This window comes from Ips typographus, linkage group LG14, assembly GCF_016097725.1.
Source record: "Ips typographus isolate SLU linkage group LG14, UJ_Ityp_2.0, whole genome shotgun sequence".
In the NCBI taxonomy this organism is placed as follows: domain Eukaryota; kingdom Metazoa; phylum Arthropoda; class Insecta; order Coleoptera; family Curculionidae; genus Ips; species Ips typographus.
The window spans coordinates 283462-294063 of NC_138435.1; the positions used below are offsets into that span (position 1 = coordinate 283462).

Here is a 10602-nt window from a genome sequence, read left to right on the forward strand (position 1 = left end):
ACCGAAATTAAGCAAAAAGACCACCTTGACAGGTTGAAATCCAATATGGCGATTGTGAAAAGTGAGTTTTGACAGTTATGACAGCTGTCAGGTGTCGTAAGACACATAGCAAAGTGACATTTAGCCGCACAGATGTCATATCGGGTTCCATGAAGCTTTAAACATAACCCAAGAAAAGTGTCTAAGGGTTCCTTCACGTCAAAACTATCAAATTTGGCACTATTGAGTTGTAAACGCAATTTTGGGCTATATTGTGTTAAAAAAACAAAGTTTCTAACATAATAACTAAATTTGTAGTGAATTTTCAAAATTTCAGTTTAAACTATTAACTCCCTGTCCTGTAACTCGGTTGTTTTTGGGAGTTCAGGGAGGTTGCACCACTCAAATTAACCGTCTTGAGCTCCTCTTTCCGGTGGTATTGAGAAAAAAATTCTATCTTAAAAATTGCGTACAGGGTGATCAAAAACAAGCAATCATCATTTTCATACACACCCTGTATACTGCAAGCAAAAACGGTCTTGCAAATTTACGATGTTGGGTTAAGAAGTTGCTTAGAAACATTTTTGGTTCCTTGCAATTTTTTTGTAACTGTCACCATTTTCGAGTTTTTTTCGAGACAAATTTTGAAATCAGTTGTGATTTGAACACCCTGTAACTCGGTTGTTTTTGGGAGTTTAGGGAGGTTGAGCTAATCAAATTAACCGTCTTGAGCTCCTCTTTCTAGTGGTATTGAGCAAAAAATCTAAAAAATTGCGTGCATGGTGAAGTTGGTAACTTAAAAACTGAATTTGTGGTGAATTTTCAAAATTCCTGTGCTCCACAAATTAACAGAGCGATGAAGGTGGCGAGTTTTAAAACTTTGATTTAGTGTAGTCACTTGCTTAACAACCTGTAACTTCCTTATTTGGAAAGGGAGATTTATGAAATTTGTACACAATATTCTAGACAAAAATGAAGCTTCTAACACAAAAACTTTTAGATTTTGTAAACAAAAAACTGTGATGGTTCCCAGTTGATTTTAAAGCAAATTTAGCCTTATTTTCCCTGTTTTATCGGGCTCATTTTTGTTTCAATTACTTTATTGGAATTGTATCACTTTGCAAATGGATTTAGATATAAAAGCTTGTTAGTAGGGACGACGAAACCTTATATAAAAGGGGAATTGGCGCAACTTGTTGCATCTTCCAGTTTTACTATTTGGCTTCCGTTGGTCTGTTCTCTCGCAGCCTTTTTCGTTTTTAGTGCTTAAAAAATGTAAGTAAAGTGATATTTTTTTTATTGATTTTGCGGTTAATTTCACTAAATTAAGGTGGTTTCAAATTGGATTACCTACTAAACCTAGAAAGGTATTAATCAAATTAATTACTACTAATACAGTAGTCCATACTTTCAGTTGATTTTCAATTGGTAATCCAATTTCAATTTTTTTTTTCTTATTTTTCCGGTTAAATTTTTTTGAAATTTACAGAAACATGGACAGTGACGAATTTCGTGTAAAAGGTAAGCATTTTCTAACTTCCGTCATAGAAATTGACAGAAAAAAGTTTGATTTTCTAGTTGCAAGACAATTTAAAGAGTTTTGCTAGACTTACATTGTTGCCAGCCTTCAAATTTGGTTTTTGCAATTCAAACTACTTTTTTTATAGTCACGTGAGCGTTTTTTGTTTGTACAGTGTTGCCAGCTCGAAAATTATGCTTTTGAGTGCCTCAATTTAATCAGGGATGATTAACTCAAGAAAAAAATGATTTATTAAACCACTGAACTGTAAAAGGTAATTAAATCTTTATTACCTGAGAGAGAAATTGATTTTTAGCTGTTTTTTTCCATAAAAAACCTAAATCGTTCGTTTCAGTTTGAAATTTGCATGTTATTGAACACTATAAGGTGACGTTTACGTCCTGCCTGATCTGAATTTATAGTTTTTACAGTAAAATTGCTGTTCTTATCAGATTTGCGCAAATTTGCAGGCAAAGAACTAGTGGACTACATCGCAGATTATCTGGAAAACGTAGGGGAACGGCGAGTGTTTCCAGACAAAAAACCCGGATTTATCAGGGAGCTGATTCCCGGTTCTGCTCCGGTTAATGGGGAATCGTGGGACGCCATTTTTAAGGATGTGGACAGAGTGATAATGCCCGGAGTCACTCATTGGCAAAGTCCACATATGCACGCCTATTTTCCTGCTTTGAACAGTTACCCTTCCATGCTGGGAGAGATGCTGAGCAACGCCATCAATTGTTTGGGATTTACTTGGGTAATTTATTTGACAGATAGTGTAACCCCTAGAAATTTGACAGCTGTCAACTGTCTACAAGTGGAGTAAATGTCAACCCTCAGTCTATTATCGCCTTAACTGTCCGAGTTTCCAGAAAAACGTGGGGCGGTCAAAGTGATTTTTTTTTTACAGCTGTCACAATTTAGTGTATACTGTAACCTTCTGAAATTTGACAGCTGTCAACTGTCTTTAAGTGGAGTAAATGTCAACTTTAATCAGTTATGTTTCAACTGGTTTAGTTTCAGAGACCACTGGGGCACCTTTGGGCTTTTTCCTGAATTGCTGTTACAATGTGGCTTGAAAAACTTACGAACAGGCAGCAAACAAAAATAACTTTACGCAAATAACCTCAAGTCTTGATTTTAAACCGTAAAAATTCATCTAACCCTCAAAAAACTCAATTTCCACAATACAAACAAACGCAAACTGTCACCACTATTACCGCCATATTGGAATTTTTGACAAGCACCTTCTACGCTTTCTAGTATAGTAGGCGGTGACTGGGGGCGATCAAAGTGATTTTTTTTTTGACAGCTGTCAATTCTTGACGTTTACAATTTTCCGTAGGCGTCTAGTCCGGTTTGTACCGAACTCGAAATGGTCGTAATGAACTGGCTGGGCAAGATGATTGGTCTGCCCGAGGATTTTTTGCATAGGAAAAGTGGTGATGGCGGAGGAGTGATTCAGGTAAGTCAAAAAGTTCTTTATTTTATGGCTGCAGAGCGTTTTTGACGTCACGATGACGCAATTTGGCAAATCCATTATTTGACCAACTGTCAAATTACGTCATTCTGACGTCAAGAATGCTCCATAGAGCTTGAAGAACACGAACTGCTACTTCAATTTCAAATTTTCACTCGTAGACCACATCTAGCGAATGCACATTGATCAGCTTACTGGCCGGACGATTTGTGGCGTTGAAAATGTACGAAAACTTGTATCCTGACGCCACAAAATACGAAATCAACGGTAAATTGGTGGCTTACTGTTCTGATCAAGCTCATTCCAGGTAAATTCACTCAATTTCCTCCAATCCGAGTGGTTTTCAATTTTTTTAGCAAAATAGTGTGGAGAAAGCTGCCCTGATTGGTCTGGTTACACTGCGATATATTGAATGCGACGAGAATTTCTCCATGAGAGGTGATCGACTGTTGAAAGCTGTTAGAGAGGATAGAGAATTGGGATTGATACCATTTTGGGTAAGTTTTTAGTTGTCAAACATAAAGAAAGTTTAATATTTCGTTATTGTGGAATTCAACCAATTAAACTTAGAAAACTGTCAAGAAAAAGGACAGTAAAAAGGGGAAAGAGATAAGTCATCGAAGCAAATCAAGCGACGACAGTATTAATTACAAACAAGGGATTTAAAACCCTTTCAATCGTCGTAAAGGAGATTTGACCAATTACTTCTTTCTGGGGAAACTTTCCGCTTAGATATCGCACAGAAAATCCCTTGTGGATTTAATTGACTGGCTCTTGTCCATTTTAAAGCTGGTTTTGTAGTCGATTGCAACGAAAAAAATATGGAAAACACGTTGAAAAGAGCGTCAGTCATCCCGAAAAGCGAATTACTTTTACATTGTAACTGTCAAAATAACCGAGTTTTTGTTGCCACTCAAATTCAGTCAAAACTGTCTTTACTGTCAAATAACTCGCTCATTTGCAACACTTTCATAGGACTTTTATATGTCAATGGAAAGCTAATGAAACGGGCTTTCCATCGACATATAAAAGTTGGTTAGTTGATTTCCGGGTTTGGCAGCTAGAAGCCGTTAAAACTAAGCAACCTTTCCAGACCAATAATTTTGACAGTTGTTGCTTTGACCTCGAATAACTCACTTATTTCCAACACTTTCTTAGGACTTTTATATGTCAATGGAAAGCTAATGAAACGGGCTTTCCATCGACATATAAAAGTTGGTTAGTTGGTTTCCGGGTTTGGCCGCTAGAGGGCGTTAAAGTCAAGCAACCTTTCCAGACCAATCATTTTGACAGTTGTTGCTTTGACCTTAAATAACTCACTTATTTCCAACACTTTCTTAGGACCTTTATATGTCAATGGAAAGCTAATGAAACGGGCTTTCCATCGACATATAAAAGTTGGTTAGTTGATTTCCGGGTTTGGCCGCTAGAAGCCGTTAAAACTAAGCAACCTTTCCAGACCAATAATTTTGACAGTTGTTGCTTTGACCTCGAATAACTCACTTATTTACAACACTTTCTTAGGACTTTTATATGTCAATGGAAAGCTAATGAAACAGGCTTTCCATCGACATATAAAAGTTGGTTGGTTGATTTCCGGGTTTGGCCGCTAGAAGCCGTTAAAACTAAGCAACCTTTCCAGACCAATAATTTTGACAGTTGTTGCTTTGACCTCGAATAACTCACTTATTTGCAACACTTTTATAGGACTTTTATATGTCAATGGAAAGCTAATGAAACGGGCTTTCCATCGACTTATAAAAGTTGGTTGATTGATTTCCGGGTTAGGCCGCTAGAGAGCGTTAAAGTCAAACAACCTTTCCACACCAATTATTTTGACAGTTGTTGCTTTGATCTCAAATAACTCACTTATTTCCAACACTTTCATAGGACTTTTATATGTCAATGGAAAGCTAATGAAACGGGCTTTCTATCGACATATAAAAGTTGGTTAGTTGATTTCCGGGTTTGGCCGCTAGAGGGCGTTAAAGTCAAGCAACCTTTCCAGACCAATAATTTTGACAGTTGTTGCTTTGACCTCGAATAACTCACTTATTTACAACACTTTCTTAGGACTTTTATATGTCAATGGAAAGCTAATGAAACGGGCTTTCCATCGACTTATAAAAGTTGGTTGATTGATTTCCGGGTTAGGCCGCTACAGAGCGTTAAAGTCAAGCAACCTTTCCAGACCAATAATTTTGACAGTAGTTGCTTTGACCTCGAATAACTCACTTATTTGCAACACTTTTATAGGAGTTTTATATGTCAGTGAAAAGCTAATGAAACGGGCTTTCCATTTACGGGCATAAATTTGTGTATTATAATTTAGGTTTGCGCTACTTTGGGTACTACCGGCTCATGCGCTTTTGACAATTTGGATGAAATCAGCGAGGTGTGCTACAACGAACTGTTATGGTGTCACGTGGATGCCGCCTACGCCGGATCCGCTTTCATTTGTCCGGAATACCGGGTGTGGCTGAAAGGAATCGAAAAAGCCAACTCGATCGCTTTCAACCCATCGAAATGGTTGATGGTACACTTTGATTGCACCGCTATGTGGTGAGTTTGTCAAGAATTAGTCATTTTTGCCTGACTGATAAATTTCTGTAAATGATTCAAAATGTCTTGGCAATGTTGCCAAACTGACCAATTCCGCCAGTTTTGAATCTCCCTCATAATCTTGAAAGATAAGATAGAAAACTCCATTTTTTAACACAATTTAGCCCAGAGGGTCTAGAATATTGTGTAAATCATTAATCTTGCCAAAACGACCGATTTTAGGGTGAAAAACAGCAGCGCATTGCACGGAGCATTCAACGTAAACCCACTCTATCTCACTCACGAATATTCCGGTCTGGCAATCGACTACATGGTAACCGAACCTCAATTTTCTTGTACCTACAAACCTAACCAAACATTTCAGCATTGGCAAATCCCATTAAGTAAACGGTTTCGCTCCCTAAAGTTATGGTTTGTGATCCGAAATTACGGCATAACAGGACTGCAAGAACACATCAGAAAAGGTGTGTTTTTGGCCGAAAAGTTTGAAAATTTCGTTAGAAACGACCCAAGATTTGAAATTCCCGCCAAACGTTACTTGGGTTTGGTCGTTTTCCGTTTGGTGGGGGAAAATTTCATCACCGAAACCTTATGCAAAAGGTGGTTACAGTTTAGAGTACTAGAGTCACACTAAAAGTGCAATTTTTAGGTTAAATTCCCGAGGAAACATCCACTGTGTTCCGGCTAATTTAAAAGGAAAATACGTCATTCGATTCACTGTGACGTCACCAAGAACCACCCTCGATCATATCGTGAAAGATTGGAAAGAGATAGTGAATGTGGCCAATGATATACTGCAAGAAAGAGAAAAGTATCTTAACAAGGCTAAAGTTCCATTGGGAGGTAAAAAACGAGTTGTTTTTTGAAATTGTTTTCGAAACTGCCATCGCAGAAAGGTTTTAGTTATCTTAATTGCCCCAAGAGGGCGCCCAGACTTGTTTTCTGTACATTTCAGAGATCAAGGACAAAAACGAAAACTTTGGATCGAGTTTGTTGCTGTCCAACGTGCCGATGTCGCCAAAAATTGTAAACGCCTCGTTTGCCGCCATCTATGACCAGGGAGATGTACTGGAACAGTTTACCAAAACGATCAAACTGAGAAAAGATGCCCAAGACAGTCCAGGTAGTGTAAAATATGACGTTTCTAAGTGAAATTGACAGTTCAAATTGACAGCCAAACGTCACTTTCAGGATTTTCAATCGTCCTGTATAGACAAGATGAATTTTTCAAAAAATATTCGAGTTACTTTGACAGCTCACAATTTGGATATTTTGACACTTATTGAGTTGTTTTTTTTTTGACAAATTGTAGCCCAGAGTGTCCTCTACAAACTGTCGAATAACACGTTTTTACGCAAAGTGTCAACTAACCGAGTTATTGCACGAAATTTACCCGGGCGGACTGAAAGGTCACGATTTGTACTATTGTCACTTTGACAGCCCCATAACTCGGTTATTATGACAGCTATCGAGTTGTTTTTTTTTTGACAGATTGTAGCCCAGAGAGAAAATACTGTCAAATGACGTGTTTGTACGCAAAATGTATACACAGGGTGAATTTTTGAATCAAAACATTGATTAACTGCGCTAACATGTTATTTAGTACAAATTTAGTCATTTCCTTGAGTTTTTTTGGTGGTTTTAGCGATGAGAAGAAGAATCAAAGGAATTTTAATGTCTGGAAAACAGTTTTCCTTGGACTCTCGTCTGGATCTGTTCCACGGAATCGAAACAACACCAGAAAGCAACAATTTACCAGTGGTGGAAGATTCGGGAGAGTTTGAGGAGAAAGACACTCCTTCTGGTAGTTTTTTCATTATTTTTTTTCTGTTCTCGTCCATTATTTGGATAATTTCAGACCATGACACCAGCGAATCTCACTCGCCTCTAAGGGACAATTTTGACCAGCCAGTGGGACGTCACAATCGTTCCAAATCGGTGGATCACCAAATGAACTTAACCATAAACGACCTGAAAGTGGAGAAGGAGATTTGCCGCAAATGCGGCCACAAAGTGGAGAAGGTGGAGAAAGTGGATGATTTTTAATGTTTCTCTCTTTATCTAACTCATATAATCCCTGAAAAAAGCAAATAAAATTCATGTACCTATATTTACAATTTTTTTCTGATTTTTTGGTATTTGATGCTCAAACCCATTTGGTTTTTAGAAGCTTCATTTTTTACGCAATATACAGCCCAAAGTGTCTAAAATATTGTATAACATTTTCATAAATCTCCCTTATTAATTTGGTAAGTTACACTGCTTTAACCAAGTGACTGCACTAAAACAAAATTTATAGTTTGATGCTAAATTACTCCCTTATTTGACAAGTTACGTGAAAATGTCATAGAAAACAAAAGATAGAGCAGATTTCAAGCTTTCCAAAAGTGTCCCCCCACGAGTTGATTGATCACACCGTTTGGCCGCTAGAAGGCGTCAAAGTTCCTTCACCATAAAATCAAATATTTTACTCCTTTATTTGACAAGTTACGTCAAAATACCATAGAAAATAAAAGATAGAGCAGATTTCCAAAAGTATCCAAAAATAAAAAAATAAAAATAAAAAAAGCGTCGCTGCGGACAGGATTCGAACCTGTGCGGGCAAAGCCCAATGGATTTCAAGTCCATCTCCTTAACCACTCGGACACCGCAGCTTCTGTTGTTGTTCGGATAATGCCGGTAACCTTCGCCGGGTTATCTACACAGTGCAATACTAATATAATACAGTGTCCTAGTTAAATAAATATATTAAATACAAACAGATGTCAAAATGTGACACTGATCTCGGTAACATGAAGAGCTAGAGAGGTCAGTATTTTTTATCCTCTTTATAATGGCGTTTTTTCTTATATTCTTATAAGAATGGGGGGGTATTACATATAAAAGAAATTACCAGTAACCGTAAATTCCAACAAATAAATATTTATTTATTAAACAAATACATGTACATAGAGTTTATACTTGTTTTTAGTGCAAACAGCTTTTAGACGAGATTATTTGTATAATTCCACTCAACCCAAGTGTATATACTAATCGAATAAATATTTACAAAAATAATATGATTAACCCGAACAGCTTTAATAAATAATACAATAATAATTATTATAACCTAGAAAAACACATTAATATTGAATGGATTGCAGGAATCTATTTTGCGATTATTTAATACTCATTTATAGGGGCATTTCGAAGTTTATGTCCAATTTGGCATCCCTGGCCAAACTGACAATGTTTGACAATTTGACAACCAATCGGGCGGCCTCGTCCAAATTGTCCACCGGCAAAATCTTAAGACCGGAACTGGCAATCAGCACTTTGGCATCGTCCACGTTAGTTCCTTGCAAACGGCACACGATCGGCATTTTCAGGCTTAATTCCTTCGCAGCCGCGATAATTCCCTCGGCTATTACGTCACACCGCATAATACCACCGAAGATGTTCACCAGAATTGCGTGCACCTAGAAAAAATCTAGTTTGTAATTGGTTCGAATTTGACCAATCACAATGTACCTTAGGGTCTGAGGTGATGATGTTAAAAGCTTCCTTGACAGCTGACGCGGTGGCGCCACCGCCCACGTCCAAAAAATTGGCCGGAGAACCGCCGTGCAAGGAAATAATGTCCATAGTGGCCATGGCCAATCCGGCTCCGTTTACCATGCATCCGATGTTGCCGTCCAACGCGATGTAGTTCAAGTCAAACTAGAATCGACATCATTAAGGAAACACTTTATTAATTCAACAAGTGGCAACCGTGTACTTTTGCCGCGGCCACTTCCTTCTCGTCTTCCTGAGTCCAGTCTCTTAAAGCAAACAGTTCTTTCTGTCTAAACTGGGCGTTGTCGTCGAAACGAAATTTAGCGTCCAAAGAGAAATCTAAATTAAAAAAAAAATTAGAAACTAAAACTGGAACAAACTTAACCCTACATTTTTCTCCGGCATCTTCAGCGTAAGGATTGATTTCAATGAGTAGAGCATCTTTCTTGACAAATAAATCGTACATTCTGAGCAGCATGTCGGCCGTTTTGTCTTTTTGCGATTCCAGGCCTACTTTAATCGCCACTTTTTCCGCCTGCTCCTTGGTCAGACCTTTAGTGACATCTACGGGCTCGTACAAAATGGCGTTGGGATTTTCCGCCGCCACCTCTTCAATATTGACTCCTCCTTGTGATGACGCAATTATTACAGGTCCCTGCAATGAATGAAACACTCACAAAGTTTTTATCAGTTTTTAAAGCACTTACAGCAAAAGCCCTCTCCATCATTACAGCAAAATAGAATTCCTTTCTAGGAAATTTACGTTCGGCAACCATAACAGCATTACAAATCCGTCCCTTTTCACCAGTTTGTTTCGTGACCAAATACTGTCCCAACATTTGGCCTGCAATGTCTTCTGCTTCGTCAGGCCTGAAAATTTACATTTTTGCCTGATAAAAATGTTTAAAAACACCACTTATCACTACTAGACAATCACACCCGAAATTGATCTTTGACCCAGTAAACTACTCACGAATAAACCATCCTGACGCCCCCTTTCAGGCCGTTCTTGAAGCTGCCCTTGCCACGACCACCTGCCAGCACCTGAGCCTTGAGCACCAGGTCTTTGGTGTTTAATTTTTCGGCAATTTGGCGCGCTTCCTGTTTGGTTTTGGCCACCCCAAAATTCGGCACCGTTATTCCAGCATCTTTCAGCAGCGTGTAACTGATGTGCTCGTGCACGTTCAGATTACGTTTCTGTTGGGTTTGGGGGCCCCAACGGTTGTTTGCCGCCGTTCCTAGTATCTAAAAATAATACGGTTTATGTAATGCTGTTTTACGGTGAAGGCTTTCAGCTTACTTTTGGGCATTTGTTAATCACCGCTGTTTCGGTCAAGGTTCGTAGCAGCGTGGCCATTGTCCGGATTTTCAATTAACCGGCGGTTTACTTGTCTCTATATAATCGATCACTGCTACTCAAATAATTAATTGTTAATCAAGAAAAATTTAATAGAGCGAACTGTCAAGATCAGCTGACTGAAAGGTAACACTTGTCGTCTGGGTTATATCTGTCAGTCTGTCAAACAGG

General features: G+C 38.3%; 2 protein-coding genes and 1 non-coding gene across 5 annotated transcripts in view; 1 reads left to right on the top strand and 2 right to left on the bottom strand.

Annotated features, from left to right (window-relative positions):
• Positions 1-7650, top strand: part of LOC145737723 (histidine decarboxylase-like) — a 35615-nt gene extending 27965 nt beyond the window's left edge. Inside the window, exons 1-13 of one of the 2 annotated variants that reach the window (XM_081992548.1) lie at positions 1152-1254; positions 1469-1500; positions 1969-2255; positions 2844-2963; positions 3140-3285; positions 3343-3475; positions 5311-5540; positions 5763-5853; positions 5905-6140; positions 6190-6383; positions 6496-6663; positions 7186-7344; positions 7399-7650. In XM_081992548.1, the coding sequence (XP_081848674.1) occupies positions 1473-1500; positions 1969-2255; positions 2844-2963; positions 3140-3285; positions 3343-3475; positions 5311-5540; positions 5763-5853; positions 5905-6140; positions 6190-6383; positions 6496-6663; positions 7186-7344; positions 7399-7586 (1980 nt within the window). In that variant the 5' untranslated portion in view covers positions 1152-1254; positions 1469-1472 and the 3' untranslated portion in view covers positions 7587-7650. Of the gene's footprint in view, positions 1-1151; positions 1255-1468; positions 1501-1968; positions 2256-2843; positions 2964-3139; positions 3286-3342; positions 3476-5310; positions 5541-5762; positions 5854-5904; positions 6141-6189; positions 6384-6495; positions 6664-7185; positions 7345-7398 lie in introns of those variants that run through there. The other variant, XM_081992549.1, reaches the window with a different exon arrangement.
• Positions 7651-8112: 462 nt separating this feature from the next.
• On the bottom strand, positions 8113-8194 carry TRNAS-UGA (transfer RNA serine (anticodon UGA)). Its single transcript has one exon. It is a non-coding gene; the product is annotated as a tRNA-Ser (tRNA).
• Positions 8195-8446: 252 nt separating this feature from the next.
• Positions 8447-10552, bottom strand: LOC145737726 (succinate--CoA ligase [ADP-forming] subunit beta, mitochondrial-like). 2 transcript variants are annotated; one of them, XM_081992555.1, is made up of 7 exons: positions 10375-10550; positions 10048-10319; positions 9782-9944; positions 9465-9729; positions 9298-9413; positions 9051-9239; positions 8447-8998 (listed from the first exon to the last, which is right to left on the bottom strand). In XM_081992555.1, exons 1-7 carry the CDS (start codon positions 10429-10431, stop codon positions 8714-8716), a joined length of 1347 nt encoding a protein of 448 aa, XP_081848681.1. In that variant the 5' UTR covers positions 10432-10550; the 3' UTR covers positions 8447-8713. The 2 variants fall into 2 exon arrangements, with proteins under 2 accessions (XP_081848681.1, XP_081848680.1); XM_081992554.1 differs by having other exon boundaries at positions 9298-9729; positions 10375-10552.
• Between the last annotated feature and the right edge of the window lie 50 nt (positions 10553-10602).